Here is a 22532-nt window from a genome sequence, read left to right as displayed (position 1 = left end):
CGCAATTATACAGACATGCTTAGAGACATTCATGCCAATCTAGAACTATAGCAAAAGCTATCCAATGGCTTCTTAAAAAAACTACACCGCCTCCAAAAAGCTGATAACTCAAGAACAGCCTTGACGTGTGAAAGCAAATAGTTACATGGGCTTTGTAACTGCAGTAGGTTTGCACACTTTCCTTCACTTGTATTGTAAGAAAAATACATCAGTTCATTTGGTGTATTTTTCAAAGGACTAGTGGCATTAACCATACTACTTGTATCTAGTCTAAACTCTTCAGCATGTATAAGGATCACCTTTCACTAGTATGCGCATTTAGCTAATTATTTATGCTCAGCTGGATTTTAAAAACATTACATTAAAGATGTATCTTGGCTCATTTTAAGCATCTTTATGCTTCACAATTAATCTATTGTCTATTTTTAAGTAACAATTGGATGCTCAATGGACCACATCTAGAGTACTGTATGCAGTTTTGGTCTCCCTAATTTAAAAAGGATATTCAACTATTAAAGTGGGTACAGGGAAGAGCAACACAGAAGTTAAGGGAATGATATTTGAGAAAAGATTGATTATTACTACCCTGGTCTTTTCTCTCTTTAAGAGGAGATATGATAGAAGTGCTTTAAATTAAGTAAGGTTTGGACAAATTGGATCCAAATAAGCTTTTCTGCCATGTACAGAATTTAAGCTAAAGGGGTCATGTTTACAAATTAAAGACAACAAAAGAAAATAGGAAATGCAGGAGGATTTCTTTTTACTAAAAAGGCAGTAAGCATGTGGAACAGATTCCCGGCATAGGTGGTGGAACAAGAAACCGTAATGGGTTTCAAGAAGGAACTAGACAGGTTCTTGTCCATAAATTCAGGGTTATTAAAGATACACCACAGGAACACACTGAATAGATGGACTGGTGGATAAGTCATTCTCGACTCCAGGGGACTGCTGAAGAAGATGATGATGGAACAACGGCTGAAACTACCTTAACAGTCACCCTCCCACATCCAACTTCTCTCTCAGTCCACAAAGGTACTCTTCAGCCCCCAGACCCAGTTCTTTGAGGCACCATTCCCCATCTGATTGTTTTCCAATTGCTAAGTAATTGTGATCTGTATGCTTGGCATCTTGTTTTTGAATATAAATTAAAGCGAGATTTTAAAATAAAAATTGACTTCAACTTGACCAGTAGGCAGCCTGATAGTTTGACAACTTTGTCAAAAAGTGGATTAGAGTAGGATTTGGAAACATTTGCTAAAGATTTCCTTCTATTTTTATCTTGGGGGAGAAGGTTGCCTGTCCTCATTTAAATATATATTAATTTTAATAATTATGGATATATAATAGCTATTTAAATGTGGTGCTTTCTTTTTTTAATGTACAATCATTGCTTAGCAGCTGTATCCTCCTATGTTGCAGGAAGTGCTAGAATGCCTTTTTTTAAAAAAAAACTTTACTGATAAAATTAAAGCACAATATCCGAATGAAAGTTCTTCAGGTCAATGCCAATCTGTTGGCTGTTGGGAGCTCCTGGGAGGAACAGTTGTAAGATGAATAGTAAGAAATATGAATTGCAAGAATTTCTCTCTTTGACTGAAAACAGATTTTGCATGTCTGCTGATGATGTATTGTGCTCTGACAGTACTTCATAAATCCTCAAGTGGATGGTGCTTTGGAAAATGTTTCGGTCTGAAGTCAAAGTGTAGTGGTGTAATGCATTTATCATGTGACATGGTTAGAAGTGTCCATTTGAAGAGAGTGAAAAATGGTCGGTATCTATCAGCACAACCTATTTTTACTTTCTTGGGACATCTTGACACAGGCATTTTGTGTGAGGAGGAAACATTTCAACCCACATTGACGGCTCAAGTGATTGAGAGATTCAGGTTGTATATTCTCTTTATTAGCAAAGGGATCATTTGCAGGAATAACTCTACTAAAATTTAATGGATGTTTCTGCTGATATCCCATTCAAAGTTAAGTCATTTTAATACTGTTTGTGTAATGTTAAATAGAATACCTAATGGCTGCATTTAAATCTTAATGTCTGTATTGCTTATACTGTACTTTCTCAAGCTTTTAAAAAAATTATGTTTATATGGAAAGAGCTATAAGGTATTTCTGTGGAAATTCTAGCTTGGCTTGTATCTCTTGTGGACAAGCCAAGATTGCTTCTGTGAGTTTGGGATAATTTGCAGGATCTTCAAAAAATTCAAAAACATTTTTCTGACACCATGTTTTTGAGAATTTTTGCCAGTAGTAAATTACCTTCGAGAATGAGCAAAAACACATTAAAACAAAACATTTAAGAAATGAGGGAGTACACAGTTAATATTATCTCCTAGTTTAGGTTCTCTCATGTCCTTATCACCTATGATGGAAAACATACCATCTGCCTGCCTCCTGTGTCTGGCTGCCATCCAATCCATTTCGGCTGATAAGGCCAGATGAAAAAAAACTCACCCGTAGAAGTTCTATACATACAAAATGATGGACGTAAACACATTGTTAAGGAGCCGTATTAGTGGGTGAGACTTTTTACTTTAGTCCAATTTTGCAGATCAAAGTTGTCATTAACTGTAAATGTATTTTTTTTTGTTTAATCCTTTTCCAAAACAAGGTTGCTTTGTAGCATCTACTGAGCATTATGTGTACAACAACAATTTGCATGTATTTATTTAAATATTTGAAGTCTAAAGCATAACTGCACTAAATTCCTACATTACAACAGTGACTACACTCCAAATGTGCTTAATTGGCTGTAAAGCGCTTTGAGACATCCGGTGGTCAAGAAAGGTGCTATAGAAATCCAAGTCTTTTTTTCTTTTCTTTAAATTAAATGAATTCAAAAGAAGCAGATTGAAATAGAAAATTACCAACCAAATGCAAATGGCACTGTTCTGTGTGGTTTCATGGTTCAAATCCAAGCCATTATTTTTTATTTTGTACCATTTTTTGTTTCCTTTCCTCTTCTGAAGTTATAGGGGTGCAGTTCTAAAGGTGACAGCTGCCCTCCTATAGCTCACTGCAGCAGCTGGGTACTGCATCTGTTGAGCCCAGGCAATGAGTGTTGGCAGGCTGCTTTATCATGGTCGGCATCGCAGCCAAGCCTGATTCTGTCCGCATTCACTTTTTAACTGGTGTCACTGGATAGCAATATCAACAGGAAACCATGACAATTTCTTCCTCTGCCCAATTTAGAGCTCAGTTGTTACTGAGACCAGACAATGAACTTGATTCTGTCAGAGAGCCAATGTTTCTAGTTGATGGAGGACTCATTAATTAAAATTCTGTGCTCATACAAGTATTTCTGTTTTGACTCAAGTAAAAGTGAGGCAGTAGTTTGAAAGTTGCTGCTTAAGATGCATTTTTGAAATTGAATTTGCTTCATACACCTCCACATCATCTTTTTATATTGTCTTATTTTCAATTACAATAATCCATTGTTATCCACTACATGGAGCACACCAAACAACATGTTACTAGCAAGCTTTCTGCTAGTTCTTTATTCAAATCCTTTATTGGAAATTGGCCAAGATTTCATTGAATACTAAAAAAAAATTCCTACTCTGCATAAATTTTTTTTTTAATAGTTCAATGTAAATTAAATATAATTTTAAAATCAAACTTTACTACACTAACTTTTCCTTATTTACCAAGTGCTACAACATTGTAGCTTTTTTTCCCTGAATATTTGAGCTTTACCTATAATTTATGAAGTACCTAATGAGTACAGATATAGCATTCCACTTGACATGCAAGAAGGTAATTGAACAACTAAATCATCCAAAATCTTTTATGCGTGTAATGTTAGTACCTTTGCTCTAAATATATTATTTGTATCACCAGTTTGTCTCTGATATGTAAAGCTGTGACTATCCTCAAATCATGAATAGCTGCAGCCTTCACAGGATTGTGACAGGAAGCAAACCGAGATCAGGAATTTTCTTCTTTATAATCTTAAAAAGTAACCGCCTTTAATCAAATTTATTTCAAAACTAACGAGATCTATTAACTAGTGGTTTAAACAGATGAAATGTTAAATTGAGAGAGAAGCTGTGAACATTAAATGTAAAAAAACTGATTTGAAGGCAGAACACTGATAAAAAAATTTTTTAAATAGTTTGTTTTAACAGCTAGCTGCATTTTTCAGTCCTGAATGGCCAATTTTGATTTGCGAAATAAGGAGGAGTAGTGAAGTGTCTTCTGCTGCATGAATACTGCCACTACTAGTCTCAGACCCTGTTTATACTGCCTGGTTGGAATTCTGATTGCTCTGCTCAGAGGAGAGCTCTGCCTATGTGTGGTTACATGCACATAAAGCGCTTCTCTCCCAACAATTTTAACTATAAAGGTTTAGAGAATATGGGCATCAGCATCCGCACTCTAAAAATGTTTAAATTCGTTCCAGGTAGATTTTTTTTTTAAATGTCCAGGTGATTGGTCTGAGTAAAACACTGTTTGACTACAAACTAGAGTTCTTTTGATTCACAGACTGTTTGAACCCAGAATGAACACATACCAGTTTAACTCCAACCCCACCCATTTTAGTGTTGGTTCACCTATGACTGTGTACATGATAACTTCAGTGTCACTGCGAGGTTGCTTCTGCTTTACCACCATGATGATATTGGTTGTGTAAACCTTCAGTCAGGGTTTATATTATGTGATATAGAAGAGTAAAGCAGTGAGGAAACACCACTCCAGAGAGTCGCCGTTTCTCCCCAGATCCAGGTCTGGCCCTGACTGAAGGCTTATACTACCATAGTTGTACAGTGGAAGCAACTTTGCAGTGACGCTAAAGTTATCATGTACACAGTCATGGGTGAATTAACACAAAAATGGGTGGGGCTGGAGTTAAACTGGTATCTGTTCATTCTGGCCTCAAATAGTCTCTGAACCAAATTAATGTTATTCATTATCAGGTCATTTCCAACATATTTTTATTTTGAATGTCTAGCTCATATAGTTACTTTCATTTCTCACCATATTGCACACTTGACTATATTTAGGGAAGCTTCCATCCCTTGCAGCACAAACAGTAAGGGCATATTTGTGACTTGCAGGTTCCTTTTGTGGTGCAGCTTTCTGTCACATGCCCTACCTTGTATCTGAGAACTGAGAAAATGTATTCAATTATGGTTGACGGATTTGAGTACCAGGCGGTACTGGATCTCGAATCCATGAATGTCTGCTGCAATACAATGCTGTGAGAAATTTATACTTGTGGAGTGTGGCAGGCTAAATTAAATTGTAGCCCCCCTCACTACCTCCCCCCCCCCCCCCCCGCTACAGAAGAGGGGTCTGTTCTTCTAGATACAACAGACCTAAAAATGTGTTTTTAAGAGCTTGATCTATCACATGCAAGTCTCAAACCCATTCTGTGAGGGGGATTGCTACAAGATCTAGTTCATCTGAGATTGACTGCAGGTCTATAACAGAACTCATCTCCTGTGTACAAAATCAATCCCTCTTGAACAAATCCTTTAGCTTCTACACAATTGTTATATTATTGGTTATCTGTGAAGTGAATAGAGGTAAAACAGACACTGCTTTGAAGGAAAGGGTAGACAGCAGCTGATATAGACCATCGCCATAGGAACCAGCACTCTGACTCAGAATGAGGGGAAAGCTGTAAAAAGGATCCATTATATGCTTTGCAAGTGGACTCTCAAAACAGATTTTTATTGGGCAGTGGCTCCTGCTTTAGTAACCTTTAGACCTTACAGCACTCTGAGGTGCTAGAAAGCACCTTATTTTGCCTTTGAACTCTCATCTGTGGCTGCCTGGGTAAAGCTTTGCAATTAAATCCGTATATTTTTCTTGGAACGCTCTCTCGGCAGGGTGTCTGTTGTAAGGGAAGCTGATATGAGTCCCAAACACTGACGTATTTAAAGATGATACCCTGGAGTGTTGAAACGTGTGGCATTGAGTTTCAAACACTGTCCATCATGTGTTAGAACGTGACAAAATTCCTTCAATTCAAATTTGGCAAATTCCTAAAATTAAGACTTAAAATTTGGCTTGCTTTTAATAACTGTAGATAGCTGTGTGCACACTTTCAGAAATATATCCTATTGCATCAACTTTATTTAATGCTGTATAAACTTTGCATATTCCGAGTACCTTGTGCATCTGTCAAAGCATTGACCGCATTAATGGAAGAAGTACTTGTGTAACTAGCCTACATCTCTTGGTGTTTGAACTCTCCTCTGAAGTGGGTTTTGAAGAGGTTTTTAAAATTAGTTTAAAAAATGCAGAGGTGGAGGGGTTTAGTAAAAGAGTAGGAGTGAGTGGGTTGAAGCCTCTGCCTCCATTCAGGGTATGCACAGGAGAGGGATATGGGGGCTGGAGGAAGTTTCAGAGGGTGGAAAAGACTAGGACAAGTATTTTGACGAATGCTGAGGATGGGTAAGCAGACTTGATATCGGACTCAATACATGTGGTAGAGTTTCAGATGGAAGGCCAGCAAGGAGTGCATTGAAGTAGTCAAATCTGGTGACGAGGTATGTATACGATTTTCAGCAGCGTAGGGACTGAGGCAGGCAGTGTAGTGGGGGAAAAGGTAAGTAGGGTGGAGTTCAAAGCTCAGTTCGGGCTCAAACAGGATGCCAAAATTGCAACTGCAAGTGGCGGGAGATGAAGATAGTGGCTTTGGTTTTTCCAGTATTGAGCTGGAGGAAGTTTAAGACTGGCCCAGGAATTATGGATTGATTTCAAATTTAAAGAATGTCTTTACAGGGTTACATCAAACTATTGTATGCTGCTTTTATTGATGCAGGAATTTAAGGTAGTTGCTGTTTCATACTGAAAGTACCTCCAAGTTGCTTGTACACAGTTACAGCATTGAAACATATGTTATCTTATCAGCAATTTCCAGTTGTAATGACCATATGCTGAACCCTTGGGTCCTTGTTAAACTTTGAAATAGTGTCCAGAAGGAAATGCATCCTGCATGGCTGTAAAAGGCCATAATGTTGTGGCGCCAGTGAGGTGGACCTAAGCTTTTTTTTTTCTGTCCAATTAAAAAGAAAACGTTTGACTTTCCAAATCCATTCTGGTTCTTTAATTGTATGAGATTAGTATTCTAAATGATGCTCATACAGGTTTTACAGATTTATGTACCCAATAATGATTTAATATGGTCAGTTTACATAGCTAATTATAATAGTTGCTGGATCATGCCAGTGTTGTAATCATGAATAATTCTTCACTGGAACATTAAAAAGCTTTTTCTGTAGTGTACTTGCAAGTAATGCTTAATGCAAACTTGGGTTTGAGTGTCAGGGTTATCGAAAACTTTAAGTTCAATAATGCTTAGGATAATATTTCTATCATTTGACACGATGTTTATTGCATCGAGTCTCTTTAATTCATAGAATGTTGGATAGTGGCACAATTATGATTTTCACAGTAAAGGGGATGGGGGGGGGGGGAGGGGGGTGGTGGGAAAAGAAGAAAAGCTGCTGTGCCCTAATTTTCTGCAAAACTTGTAGTGACTTAAATTGATCCACATGACCAGACATATCCAGGAACCTTGGATTGGCATAGGTCCTGAGCCCTCCTTCGGTGCAGCCATGCCTGCCTCTGCTCCTGGTTCAAAAACTCCTATTCATCTTCCAACTCCCCAAGGGCAAGAGGAATTCCCAAAGCAATGTCCATGGTATCCACAGATGCTGTCTATGTTAAGCAAAGTGTCTTGAATGGCAGCAGCACAAAAGTTAAATTCTGACCTTGCAACTCCACTATAACTGTAGATTCACCTGCAATGGCTTCTATTCTCCCCTGCATCATTACCCCTGGAGTCCTCGAGGATCTATACTTGGTCTACTTCTATTTCTTAACTACATACTGCCCCTCGACAACATCATCCAAAGACATGGCCCCGAGATGTCAGGTTCTACATGTACGCTATTGACGCCCAGCTCAACTTCACCACCACCTCTCTCGAACCCCTGCACTACTGCCTCTGTGTTATCAGACTTTGTTTGATATCCAGTCCTGGATGAACCCTGATTTCCTCCAATTAAACATTGAGAAGACTGAAGCAATTGTTTACAGCCCCAGCACAAATTCCATTCCCTCACCATCAATTCTGTCCCCCTCCCTGGCCACTGTCTCAGGCAGCACACTCTGTTTTCACCCTTACTTCAGTTTATCTACTGCTGAAATCCTCATTCATGCGCTTGTTCGTTCCAGACTCGACTATTCCAATGCTCTGGTGACTCATCTTCCACCTTCCATAAAACAGCTTATCTAAAACTCTGCTGTTAAGCCCCACTTACCCATCACCCCTGTGCTTGCTGATCTACTTTGGCTCCCAGTACCACAATACATCATATTTAAAATTCCCATCCTCGTGTTCAACTTCCTTCGTGGGCTCACCCCTCCCTATCACTACAACCTTCTCCAGCTCGACAACTCTTGAAGAACTCTGTCCCTCCAAATCTGGCCTTTTGTGTATCCCAAAAACCCTTCTCTGCCCTCCCATTTGGCGGCTGTGATTGGCGGTCCTATACTAAATTTCTCAGCCTCCTCCTCTTCAAGACCTTCCTTAAAATCCAACTCAACCCTCCTAATATCGCCTTCATTAACCCGGTGTCGATTTTTTTTTCTGTCTGATTACCTGGTAACATCTCCTCCATACGAGCAATAGAGAATGTACAGGGTAAATGTGTTTGTGTCATTGTTACACCTCCACTGGGATTTCAACCCCATGGTATCCTGACAATCTGGTATTTCACTCAAATGCGCAATCTTTGTATGCAAGTCTACTCAGTAAGTGGCACTCAGCTGTTCAAGCATGGGAGACCCTCACAGCCAAAACCAATCTGATGCTCACCTGAAGTTCATTTTTATTATTGGAGAAATTTAGATCAAGGTGTTTTATTTTTAAAATGATGTTTGTTCTTCAATGGTGTTCTCTGTTTTAGAGAATTTTTACAACTTTAGATATCCAGTTCAAATATGTGCGAAAACCTTCAATCTCTGGAAGGTCAACATATACAGAGGTACATGATGATTTATGAAGTATGTATGAATTCCTCACTTTTACCCCCTTTGGCCCTGAAAAGTCTCAGATGATCCATCTTGGAGTCAAGAATATAGTTGGCCACAGATTGTTTAAATTGATGCATTCGTAATCCCCAGTTCATAAAAAGATTATCGTAAAAATAATCTCACCTGCATAGGTCAAAAGAGTATCTCATTTATATCAGACTAGATGTTCAAGAATAGCTGGGCTGAGCCAACAATGGGGATTTTTGCAGCTTTTTTTCCTTGATGTCTACCCAGTTTTTAGCATTTTTCAAAGCTTGGATAAGAAATTTGCTCCTGGAGGAAATGCCTTTTACCTCCCGCAGTACATTTGGCAATATCAGAGACAGTATTTTGGCAATATTGGTTATTTCAAAATCCTGGATCATAATTTGTAAACACTCTAAATTTAATCTCCCAAGAGATGGATGTTAAGACACCATATAGTGTAAGGGGATTGGATTGTGCAATATAATAGTCCTGCACCATGTTCTTCAAACATCTGTGAATAAAGTAATCTATCTGCATATTTGGTGCCCAGCTGATAGTGAAGTAAAGGTTGGAGGAGAGTTTCTGTTTTAGGTGCAGTTAGCAATCTGGTCGTAAATTGCGCTAGTTTTCTGAATTGAAATCTTGCTCAAGTTTCCACTCTAACTCATTTGCATATCGTGGAATATCAAATCTTCCATGAACCAGTGCAATTGGGCAGTGTTTTAGAACATAATTGTTTTTGGGTTTTTTCTTGCATTAGAAAATATTCCTCGATATATTTGAGTGGTAACCTGGTGCAATTTTATTAATACAACTGAAAATGGGTTTATCACAAAATAAGCATTTTTAACAAGTGTCCAGTCCACCACCTGTGAGTAACCTGATTTTAAATAACCGAAAATGACTTTAAAAAAACGATACAAAACCATGTACTAGTTTGATTGGTGGACAGTGGCCAGTTTCTAAGTAAACCAGTTTTATGGGCGTGGCTGGCTTCCAGCACGATGTTTTTTTAAACCAGCGTAAAAGATTGTGGAAACTCGATTTGCGCTGGATGTGAATTGCGCTTGAAATTCCTCAATCTTTTGCACTGGTTTGGCCATAGTGGAAACTTTATCCCATTTTTGATCATATTTTCCTGTTGATCTAGCTGTTACAGGGGGAAATATTGAAATTAGCCATTTAATTTTTCTTTGTCAAATGTCACAATGTTATTATAAGCTCTGTCCACTAGATGGCTCTGTGAAGCTAATTGCTGACATCGCCCACCTTGTAAATTTAAAAAACATTGCTTTCTTGTAGATTTTTTTTAAACACTTGTATTCATCAACTAATTGTGGGGACTACAATAGGTAATTTACTTGTCTGAAAGGAACTCTGATTTTTTCATTCCCATTGCTGTATCTCCGTTTTTTTTTTGCACACTGTACTACCTCTCAATGCATAAGGTATTGTAGAAAGTTGGAATCTATGGAATTTGGCTTGGTAAAATAATTATCGTAGCTTTTAAGCTGCAATGTTTTATGATACATGTATGAGAACATGTGTAGATTTTTTTTTTAATGCAGAAATCTGTATCCCCAAGAGTTTTCCCACCTTCTACTCCAAAGAATATATGAACATAACATAAGAAATAAGAGCAGGAGTAGGCCATCTGGCCCCTCGAGCCTGCTCCACCATTCTATAAGATCATGGCCAATCTGATCTTGGCCTCAACTCCACTTCCCCAACCTCTCCCCAGAACCCTTGACTCTCTTATCTTTCAAAAATCTGTCTATCCCCATCTTAAATATATTCAGTGAATATATTTGAATACAAAGAGTACTCGGTACTCAGCCACGCTGGTTATACTACACTTTTAGAACTGGAGTGGCTCTGAAATTTGCCAAAATATCCTCCCAGGCTTTCAGCATAATTACTAACTGGCAAAAGCAATATAATGGCACCCAGCAATGTTTGTTTGCAGTAGCCATGTATAGATATCAGTTCCATGTTGTGAAGCCAAGACAGTATTGTGCAGTGGAACAAAGATATGCATAATATTGTTGGATGATTGGAGTGATTTTGGCTTGCAGGTTAGAAATGTCAATATTTTTTAATTTTCAGAATATTTATTTTGAGATTTAGAGTCCAAAGTTGAAATCTTGGATATAACCAGAGTATATTTAAAGTACACAAAACAGAAAATGCTGAAAATGTACAGATCAGTCAGCATGTATAAAGAGAAAGGATGAGTTATGACATTTCCAGTATGCCGTTCATCAGAACTGATGCAAGTACAGATGTAGTTCTGTCTGTCTTATTGCTTTGGTAAAAGTGAAGATGGAAATTAGTCCTTCCTAAGCCTGTTTCTATAACAATTGATTCTTGTGATTCGATCCTTATTGATTTTGATTTAGCCACAGTGAGGAAATGCCAACATGCAGCTAGCTATTTGGAATCCTAGGTCTAGCAGACTGCATCAGGTACAGTCATAAGTTTTGCCTCTACTGTCCTCTGTGGCATCAAATCTTGTGACATGACCATTGAGTCAGTATTGCAACAGAGAAATACAGTATCTGTTCGACTTGTTGTCAAATCTTAGCCACGACATTTGTGAAACATTGACTTTCAGTTAACTGCACATGTCCAACCAGTGCAAAGCCAATTGAATGTTGAACTACTTAGCCAAAGCAGTAAAATATAAATCAAAGGAGATTGTTAGTAAACTGTATATCACACCTAGTATACTGTGCACAATTCTGGTTGCTCAGAAGCAGAAGTGACATGCAAGCACTGGACATGGAGACGAGCCATAAGGCTGATTTCTTGTGTCGAAGGTCTGAATTATGAGGAAAAACTCAAGGAACTTGGGCTTTTCAGTTGAAAGGAGGTACCTGACGGTGATCTTACAAAGTATTTACAGCACAGAAGCAGGCCTTTTGGCCCAATGGGTCCATGCTGGTGTTTATGCTCCACAAAGTCTCCATATATATATATATATATATATATAGAAGTTCATTCACAATTACACGCCCATTCTGCAAGTTTATTAATGTCTTCCTGTATTGTCGCAGTTCTCCTCTATATTAACTACATCCCCCAACTTGGTGTCATCCACAAATTTTTAAATTGTACTTACCGAGTCCAAATCGTTTATTTAAATGATGAACAACGCCATTGGTCAACAGTGGTCCCAGCAGTGATCCTTGTGGAACATCACTTCCTACCATTTGCCAATCTGAGTAACGACTTTAACCCCTATTCTATTTTGTAGCCAGTTTGCTGTTTGTTCTGTTACTTGTCCCCTGACTCCATATGTTCTGACCTTAGTCGTAAATCTACTATGATTATCGAAGGCTTTTTGGAAATCCAAATATATTATATCTATCCTTATCTACCCTTTTTAATACTTCAAAGAATTCAATAAGGTTGGTCAAGCATAGACTTCCTTTTTTGAATCTGTACTGACTGTTCTTTATTATATTTTCAGTTTCTAGATACGTTTCTATACACTTTTGATTAAGGATTCCATTATCTTTCCTTCCAGTGATATTAAGCTAATTGGTCTATAGTTCCCTGGGCTTGATCTATCTCCCTTTTTATATATAGGAATCACATTAGCTGGCCACCAGTCCTCTGGCACTACTCCCATTTCTAATGAATTTATATGTAATATCTAGAGGTATCAAGATAGTTATGGAAATCAAAAACAGTAAATCCAAAATATTACTTAAAATTGCAAAAGTAGGACAAAGGGAAATACTGATATAATGACATTCTTCACACCAAGAATGATCAACACATTGAATGGACTTCCAAATAAAGAAGTGGAGATGAAAACCTTAGAATCATTTAATAAATAGAGGCTGCAGTGGGGTGGGGAGGAGAGAAATGTAGGATCTTTCAAAATGGATGAGCTAAGATGGGCCAAATGGCCTTTCTCCTCTAACTATGTATGGCATTTACTACCATTATTCTATATCAACAAAGAATTATCCAAGTAACATCTTAATCTAAGCATATACTATTTTGGCAGATCCATATATAGGGATTGGTACTGTACTGGCCTACAAAAAATACATCCTTTGTATTGTCTTGATAGTGCCAAACAGTGTTGCTAAGGATTACTGTGAACTGTTATCTTTCTACACTCTACACTCTTTTTCTGTCTATATCCAAAAGACTTAACAACTTAAAATAATTAAAGTAAATAATAGTTTTAAAGTAGGAACAAACTTGCAAAGTTGGAAAAATATTTTATCCTGTTTCATTTTTATTACAGGCAAGGTGGTTCTGGGAAGCTTATTTTAAGTCGATGAAAGCCATTGCACTAGCTGCCCTACAAATCATCAATGACAGAATCTATCCATATGCTGCCAGATCCTACGAGGATTGGAACGATCCAACTGCTGTGGTAAGTGTATGGTGCCCAAACTTTGGAAGGCTAGCTGCATGGGCCGTGTATTTGTCCTTCCCATTGTGTATTTATTCCTCTGGAAACTCTTCTCTCTCCACAATAAAATGTTTACTGAATCTTTATTTTCTTAGCCTATGTTTATCTGTTAGTCCTTGTTTCTTCTGCTTGAGCTCTGAAAGTTAATTAAAATCAGGTTCCCCTATTAGAGCTCAGACAGTAGCTGGCCACTACTTGTCTTAATGATGTGGTGATTGAATGAGCCATTGTTAACTACCAATCATGCAGAAAAAATAGAACACAACTTTATATTTCGTGTTGTCAGACTACAGATATTGCTCAGTTGGTGAGACTTATCATTGGCTCTTAGTTTAGAATTTTTGTTTCTGAAAAATTGAAGTAAGTCATAATGTCTTAGTGGTTGTTTGAAGCGTTATTTTGAGGGAAAACGCGTCATCTACTCATCAGAAAGTTAACTGAGGTTTTCACCTGACTTTATTTCCTTTATTTCTTCTCTTTGTTTTACTGTAGTCTCATTTCCTATGCACAGTATGTAGAAAATATTTTACTAGCCAAAAATAACAATAGTTTAAAATAGTGTTGTATCATAGCCACAGTGATTCAGTACTACATTCCCACGGCAACAAAATGATCAAGGCTCAATATGTTTTGTTCTGAATGTTTGCTTTATTTATTTTAATAGTTACAGTTGCAAATATTGATTCAAAATGAGCCCTATTGATAATTGTGGTAATAGGACAGTCATGGGTCCAAAGCCTTGTGAAAACTACGGTGTTTTGTAGCTGATCAACATTTTGAACAAGTTATAATACAATGGAATAAATTTTATTGCGTGTATATGAGATCAAAAGGCACATAACTACATTGAAGAATACTGATCATATGAAATTACTTTCATTCAAACCTGAGCACTGCTCCTCAATTCTTTCGCCAATAAGGAGCTAACGTTTTAATGGAATGTGAAATGCAGTTCAGTGGAAATCATGATCTGTGCCTGGCAACATCTCATAATTGTATTTCTAAACATGCACATTTCACTCCGACTACAGTAAACCACAGCAGAGGCAAGATATTTTTTAAACTGACTGAATTATCCAGTATGTGTTCAGTTCACAACTGAAAATGCAGAACATCCAATGCTTCCTTTGTGTTAGATTGCCTTTAAATCAGAGATGGGTATAAAGTGAGTTTTCAGGTTAAGTTGATTACGCAACTCCTTTCTATTTCAGCTAATAATGATCAGTGTCCCAGATTCCCGTGGTGACCTAAGCCACAGTGAATGACATTGCACCATACCTGTTCTAAAGAAAATGCTACACTATTTTTACTTGAGTTTTATTTATTGCAATTTTCCCCTCCTTGGATGTCGGCTGCTACCTCCTCACCATCTCCGTCTGAACTGTGGATATTTCCAGGGCACACCCAGTGCTGCTTTGTGATCTGCCTCGGAGAGAAGCAGAATTGTTGCTGTTAGTTTTTCATTTCACTTCTGTCCAAGATGGAAAGCTGTGCTTATCTGCTACTCCACCTAGTGGCCCTTTCCATCTTAATATTTCACTGCATACAATCTTTATTCTTCCCTGTACTGAGTTCCCGCACCGGCATGAATGACCAATCAAGTTCAAGTATGTTTTACTACTGTAGACAGAACCAGCTTAGAATGCAGAAACACTTGGAGAGCATAGCTGAGGAAAGAACCTAAAGAGTTAACACTTCTAGAGGCTGGTTTTGGCCTTTTGACCACTACAGGATGAGAAGCAACTTGGAATACTTTCTCAAAGTATTCACTGGAAACACATCTAGGGTAATTGGACTGAAGCATTGAATAAATCAAGTGTTTTTATCCAAAAGCTGTAATTGAAACCACATTGTGGTTGGATGTAATTTAAAAGACATCATAGACAGAGCGATGTGCTTGTCTCCACAGTCTTGCACAGGCCAAAGATGCAGGAATCCATGATTGTAAATGTGTCCACTCCCCTTCTGACAAACATTTGTGCATCTTAAAAGGCTCCCTTTGGTTTTACAGAACGATGGGTAGTATAGATGCTGGTGTGTTAACAAGCAGCCTTTATTGTTCCACTGTCTGTCCAACGCAGCATGTCTCTTAAGTTGTAATCTGATCAGTTCAATAAAGCCAGGTCTTTCTGACTGTGTTGCTTGTCGTGCATGTCTGTAACGTTTTAAGCAAAGGAAAAAGTATCTCATATAGCGCAAGTCAGCACTATAACATCATAGTTATTTACTTTGGATTTATGGACATGTGTTGCTTGTCGTGCATGTCTGTAACGTTTTAAGCAAAGGAAAAAGTATCTCATATAGCGCAAGTCAGCACTATAACATCATAGTTATTTACTTTGGATTTATGGACAGCATGAAACTGAGAAATGCCAGCTTCCGGAGACTTAAAATATTGTTCACGCAACATGAGTAAAAGTGTCAATCTGTGTTTCTAACAATATAGTCCTTTCTTTGATCCTGAGATGTTTGACTTTTGGGAAGCAATATTGTTTTACAGTTTTTCATATCTGTAGATGGAACAATAATCCTTTGAACAACAAATCCAATGAATTGACACTGCATGCACTGTTTTCAACACTGCCGCTTTTGTATTTGTCATTTTTTTGGTAGCAAAATATTCTTTGTGCAGTGGAATCCATTATATTTGTCATTTTGTTCCATTTTAGGATGTTCTTTTTAAATAATAAGACATTAAATTCTAGTTGTAAAATTCATCCGATGTTCAGCAAATAAATGAGCGGCTGCTCAATGTAACATGGACATGGCATGCTAGCTACACTGAATCTGATGCACATCAGTTAAGCCACTCATTTGAAAAACTCCAGGCTTTAAAACCACTTACATTTAATACACAGTATAAGTTGAGGTAGGCCAGGACAGGTTTCATGTTGCTCGGCTGGCTCAGGCCACATGGTGTATCAGAAGAGCTCATTAGGATTATATTTGTGCAAACACCAGGTAAATTTATTAGAAAGTTAATTTAAGTTAGTAACTTTTTTTTAATACCACGTTAAATTTCCTTAAGCAGAATCAAGAGAGTTCAGAGTGCATAATTACATTGCCCGGTGAGTTACTGAGCCACAAAAACCAAGGAAGTTTCAAATTCAAACCTTGAGTACACTGATCTCAGCCGGCATTATAGTAGGATCACTACAATTGGCCCCTGCAGGAAGTACTTATGTGTGGACAGCATTGGGTACAGATATCATGCATTCACTACCTAGGCTCATGCATAATGGAGACCTCGGGAAAATATTGAAGGGTTAGAACTGTACTAAAGCTAGAGTCACAACTGTCGAGACAGAAGAGGAGGGAGGGAAAAGGTTGGAGACTTGCTAACTCAAATACTTGAAATATATTTTATCAATTTAAAGGAGAAGGTAAGAATAGGGACAAGTACTTACAGTGCACTTGCCTATTCTGAGAAAACCTTGCGTTAGGAAAGTGCACAGCCGATGCCAGTAGAGGGACAATCAGTCAGTACTTGCACTGCATATTCTGCAGATCAACAACAATTTGCATTTATATAATGCCTGTAACGTAGTAATACGTCCAAGGCACTTCACACAAATGTTATCAAGCAAAAGTTACACAGAGCCACAAAGAGATATATGGGCAGATGATCAAAAGCTTAGTAAAAGAGAGAGGTTTTAAGGAGTGTCTTAAACAAGGAAAGGAATTCCAGCGCTTAGGTCTTTGGCAGTTGAAGGCACAGCCGCCAATGGTGGAGTGATTAAAATCAGGGATGTGGAAAAAGCCAGAATTGGAGGACCGCAGGTATCTCTGACGGGGCAGGAGGTTGTAGAGCTGGAGGAGGTTACAGAAATCAGAATGGGTGAGGGCATGGAGGGATTTGAAAACAATGATGAGAATTTTAAAGTAGTGGTGTTGCTGGACCAGGAGCTAATGTAAGTCAGCGAGCACAGGGCTGATGGGTGAATGGGACTTGGTGCGAGTTAGGATACTGGCAGCAGAGTTTTGGATGAGCTTACGTTTACGGAGGGTGGACGATGGAAGTCCGGCCAGGTGTGCGATGGAATAATCAAGTCTAGAGGTAACAAAGGCACAGATGAGGGTTTCAGCAACAGACGAGCTGAGATGGGGCAGAGTCTGGGGATGTTCTGGAGGTGGAAGTAGGCAGTCTTAGTATTGGCGTGGCTAAGTGGTCGGAAGCTCATCTCGGAGTCAAATATGACAGCAACTCATTGGGCTCAATTTTCCCCTAAGTTTTTTTTGGTGTACTTGAAGAGTTACGCCCGTTTTTTGGGGGCCCATGTACGGCAAAAAAAATGTTCTAAGTTTCCCCATTTTGATTTTTTCATTTTGATACAGCCTAACCTGTTCTTTTTGGCGCAGCTCAAAGCTCTCTCCCCCAAAACTAAAGATCGGGTTGCCACGGTAACCGGGGCACAATGCTGGCTGAGGCTGGAGAGTGAAACATACAGCCAGCTCGCAACACATTAAAATACATTGCAGCAATTTAAAAACACATTGGCCCAGAAATCCTGGCCTCCCTGGGTCCATACGGAGTTTCTACGGACCTGGGAAGGCATCGGAAAAGCCAGTTTTCAGCGCACAACACGCATGCGCTGAAAACCGGCCTTTCCGATCTGTCAAGTTTCTGACTTGACAGATCTCGCGCATATCTGGAGCGAGGACATTTGCAAGGGCAAGATTGCGGGGTTTACGCATATCTTGCCCAGCAAATGTCCTCAAAACTCTTGCGCCAGATAAAAGCAGGCTTATAACCTATTTTTACAGGCTTAAGAGTTTTAAAACACACAAAAACATTGTAAATTAAAATTTTAAAACACATTTTATTGTTTAAAAACCCTCTCCACTACGGTAAGTTTATTTTAAACATTAATTAAAAAAAAACTTTATTAAAAAATTGGAAAAAATATATATTTTTAAAATGCACAAATAACTTTAATTTAAATTAATAAAAATATGTGCAATTTTTCTTATCTTATTGCGTATTAGCTTTTGGGGGCGGTTTCTCATTGATAATAATGGGAACTCCAACTTATGTGTTTTAAAATCTTGCCCTTGCAAATGTCCTCGCTCCAGATATGAATGAATGATAATATACTATGCCTGATTGGCTGCCCCAGAGCCATGTGACTCCAGCTCCAGGCCTGCGCACGTCCCGACATGAACGCGCTCTGTTGCGCAAGAGGAGGAGGCCTCGACTCCGGGATCTCTGGCGAGCATTCAACCAAAAGGTTAGATGCGCATCTTCTGTCCTATCAAATGCCTGCGGGAAGAAGAAACAGGGATTTCTGGGCCAGTAAAATACATTGCAGCAACTTCCCTCCAATTATTAAAGTGTCTCTCTCTTTTCCCCCCTCCCCCCCCCCCAGATGCCGGTGCCCATCCCAGGCCGAAGGGCCTCCCGGTCCGCTCCCCCAACCGCCTCGAGTGCCTTGCCAATCTGCTTCCCCCGCCCCTAGCCCTGGTTGAAGGGCCTCCCGGTCTGCTCCCCAGCCCTGGCCAAGTGGCCCTCTGGTCTGCTCCCCCGCCCCTATCCCAGGCTGAATGGTTTCCTCCCTCCCAGTCCCCATACCTAACTATACCTGAAAGGCTTTCCCCACCCTCCCCCCACTCCCCGTCTCTTACCTCTCCTGCTGTTGCTGTCCGGGCTTCTGCTGGACTTACCTGTGCTGATTTCCTTACCTGCACCGATTTCCTGAACTCTCCAGAAGGTTTTTCTGCAGAGGCCACATACGCTGGCCTAAGAAGAACTGGAGTAACTCTCAGCTGGCCAAACCTAAATGGCCAGAATTGGCGTGGGTGGCAGGTTATCCCCTATGGCTGAAAAATAAACTTATCTTAAAAAAAAAAGCGTAACTGAGTTTTTTTTAAACTTAGGCCAAAAATAATGGCCTGCTCCAAAAAAACGGCGCTAATCACTGGGGAAAACTGAGCCCTCTGTCTTAGTATGTCGGACTTCCCATGAAGCTTCCACTCATTGGGCCCAAGTTTCGAGCCGCGCCCAGAACGGCGCAGTCCCGACTTGGACGCCCGTTTTTCGCGCCACAAAGTGCGCCGAAAAAAAACCTCCGTATTCTCCACCTCCCTGCAGGTCCTCTGGCCCTCGGCGCAGCGCAGCAGGAGCTGTAGGGGGCGGAGCCAGGTCCCTGCGCTGAAAACAGTGCCGGGACCTCTGCACATGCGCGCTACAGTGGGCGCGCAAGTGCAGTAGCTCCAGGCGCCCGAAACTGTGTGGGAGGGGTCCGAAGCACGCAGCCCCTAGCCCTGGCCGAATGGCCTCACTGGGGCTGCGTGAATAAGGCTCCTCCCACGGCCAGCTCCTGCTTCCTCCCGACCCGACTCGACTCCCACTTCCCGCCCCCGGACCGGACCCGACACCCGCTCCCCCCGCCCCCGGACCGGATCCGACACCTGCTCCCCCCACTTCCGGACTGGATCCAACCTGACCTCCCTCCCCACGACCTGACATCCCTCTCCCTCCCTCCCCCCGACCCAACCCGAACCGAACCGACCTCCCACCCACCCCCGCCCCCCGACCCGACCCAAAGCCACTTACCTGTAAATCTGGTGCTGGGGACGGGCCCTGCCCGAAGTCTCGGGCCCGGCCTGTTCAGCCTCCCTCCCCCTTCTCCTTCCCCTCTCACCCCCCCCCCCCAATCTCCTTCCTTCTTCCCCCCCCCCCCCAATCTCCTTCTTTCCCCCCCCCAATCTCCTTCTTTCCCCCCCCCCCAATCTCCTTCTTTCCCCCCCCCCAATCTCCTCTTCCCCATCTTCTCCTCCCCCCCCCCAATTCCTTCTTCCCCCCCCCACAATCTCCTTCTTCCCCCCCCCAACTCCCCCCCCCATCTCTTCCCCCCCCCAATCTCCTTCTTCCCCCCCCCAATCTCCTTCTTTCCCCCCCCCCCCCAATCTCCTTCTTCCCCCCCCCCAATCTCCTTCTTCCCCCCCCCCCCAATCTCCTTCTCCCCCATCTTCTCCCACCTCCAATCTCCTTCTGCCCCCCCAATCTCCTTCTTCCCCCCCCCCAACTCTCTCTTCCCCCCCCCAATCTCCTTCTTTCCCCCCCCCAATACTCCTTCTTCCCCCCCCCAATCTCCTTCTTCCCCCCCAATCTCCTTCTTTCCCCCCCCCCCAATCTCCTTCTTCCCCCCCCAATCTCCTTCTTCCCCCCCCAATCTCCTTCTTCCCCCCCTCCCCAATCTCCTTCTTCCCCCCCCCATCTCCTTCTTCCCCCCCCCAATCTCCTCTTCCCCCCCCCAATCTCCTCCTTCCCCCCCCCCAATCTCCTCTTCCCCCCCCCAATCTCCTTCTTCCCCCCCCCAATCTCCTTCTTCCCCCCCCCCAATCTCCTCTTCCCCCCCAATCTCCTTCTTCCCCCCCCAATCTCCTTCTTTCCCCCCCCCCAATCTCCTTCTTCCCCCCCCCCCAATCTCCTTCTCCCCCCCCCCCCATCTCCTTCTTCCCCCCCATCTCTTCTTTCCCCCCCAATCTCCTTCTTTCCCCCCCAATCTCCTTCTTTCCCCCCCCCAATCTCCTTCTTCCCCCCCCCCAATCTCCTTCTTCCCCCCCCCCCAATCTCCTTCTTCCCCCCCCCCAATCTCCTTCTTCCCCCCCCCAATCTCCTTCTTCCCCCCCCCCCAATCTCCTTCTTCCCCCCCCCCCAATCTCCTTCCCCCCCCTCCCCAATCTTCCTTTCCCCCCCCCCCAATCTCCTTCTTCCCCCCCCCCCAATCTCCTTCTTCCCCCCCCCCAATCTCCTTTCTCCGCCTTCTCCCCTTTATCCCCTTCTCCCCATCCCTCCCCCTTCTCCCCCATCCCTCCCATCGATCTCCTTCTCCACCCATGTTGCAATCCTGCACTGCTGTCGAGGAGATGGCAATGACAGTTAAAGCCACCTCCTTCCACTGTTCTCATAGGCAATCTCTCGGAATCAAGGAAGACTTGCTTCCACTCATAAAATTAGTCCTTGGTGGCTGAATAGTCCAATATGAGAACCACAGTCCCTGTCACAGGTGGGACAGATAGTCGTTGAGGGAAAGGGTGGGTGGGACAGGTTTGCCACACGCTCTTTCCGCTGCCTGTGCTTGATTTCGGCATGCTCTTGGCGATGAGGCTCGAGGTGCTCAGCGCCTTTCCGGATGCATTTCCTCCGCTTAGGGCGGTCTTTGGCCAGGGACACCCAGTTGTCAGTGGGGATGTTGCACTTTGAGGGTGTCCCTGTAATGTTTCTTCTGCCCACCTTTGGCTCGTTTGCCGTGAAGGAGTTTCGAGTACAGCGATTGCTTTGGGGGCATGCGAATGATGTGGCCTGCCCAGCGGAGCTGATCTAAGTGTGGTCAGTGCTTCAATGCTGGGGATGTTGGCCTGGTCAAGGACGCTAATGTTGGTGCGTCTGTCCACCCAGGATCCTGCACTGCTGTGGAGGAGATGGCAATGACAGTTAAAGCCACCACCTTCCACTGTTCTATGGTCAGGTAAACAACAACTTGCATTTATATAACATCTTTAACGTAGTAAAACATTCCAAAGCGCTTTAGAGGAGCGTCATTAAACAATTTTGACATCAAGATACATGAGCTATTAGGACAAAGAGGTAGGTTTTAATGAACATCTTGAAGGAGGAGAGAAGTGTGGGGTGGGGGAGGAGAGGTTTAATGAGGGAATTCCTGATCTTGGGGCCTAGGCAGCTGAAAACACGGCTGTCAGTGGTAGAGCAATTAAAGTCGGGGATGCACAATAGGCGAGAATTGGAGGAGCGCAGCGATTGTAGGGTGTTGTAGGAATGGAGGAGGTTACAGAGATAGGGAGGGGTGAGACCATGGTAGATTTGAAAACAAGGATGAGAATTTTAAAATTGAGTCATTGACAGACCAGGAGCCAATGTAGGTCAGCGAGCCCAGGGGTGATGGGTGAATGGGACTTGGTGCAAGTTAGGATATGGGCAGCAGAATTTTGGATGAGATCAAGTTTATGGAGGGTGGATGATGGGAGGATGCCCAGGAATAGTCAAGTCTAGAGGTAATAAAGATAAGTGTAAGAGTAGTACAAGCAAGGGCAGGCTGTAAGGGAAAAT

The 22532-nt window shown here is 41.7% G+C and overlaps 1 protein-coding gene across 3 annotated transcripts in view; it reads left to right on the top strand.

The window, feature by feature from the left end:
- The window catches only part of ext2 (exostosin glycosyltransferase 2), a 192052-nt gene that overhangs the window by 92509 nt on the left and 77011 nt on the right, over positions 1–22532 (top strand). For all 3 annotated transcript variants that reach the window (XM_070898632.1, XM_070898630.1, XM_070898631.1), the window contains one exon: positions 13292–13423. In XM_070898632.1, coding sequence (XP_070754733.1) covers positions 13292–13423 — 132 coding nt within the window. The remainder of the gene's footprint in view (positions 1–13291; positions 13424–22532) is intronic.

The sequence above is a fragment of the Pristiophorus japonicus genome, chromosome 14 (genome assembly GCF_044704955.1).
Source record: "Pristiophorus japonicus isolate sPriJap1 chromosome 14, sPriJap1.hap1, whole genome shotgun sequence".
NCBI lineage: Eukaryota > Metazoa > Chordata > Chondrichthyes > Pristiophoridae > Pristiophorus > Pristiophorus japonicus.
Note: the sequence above shows the minus strand (reverse complement) of the source record. Positions and strands in the feature narration are given on the sequence as shown.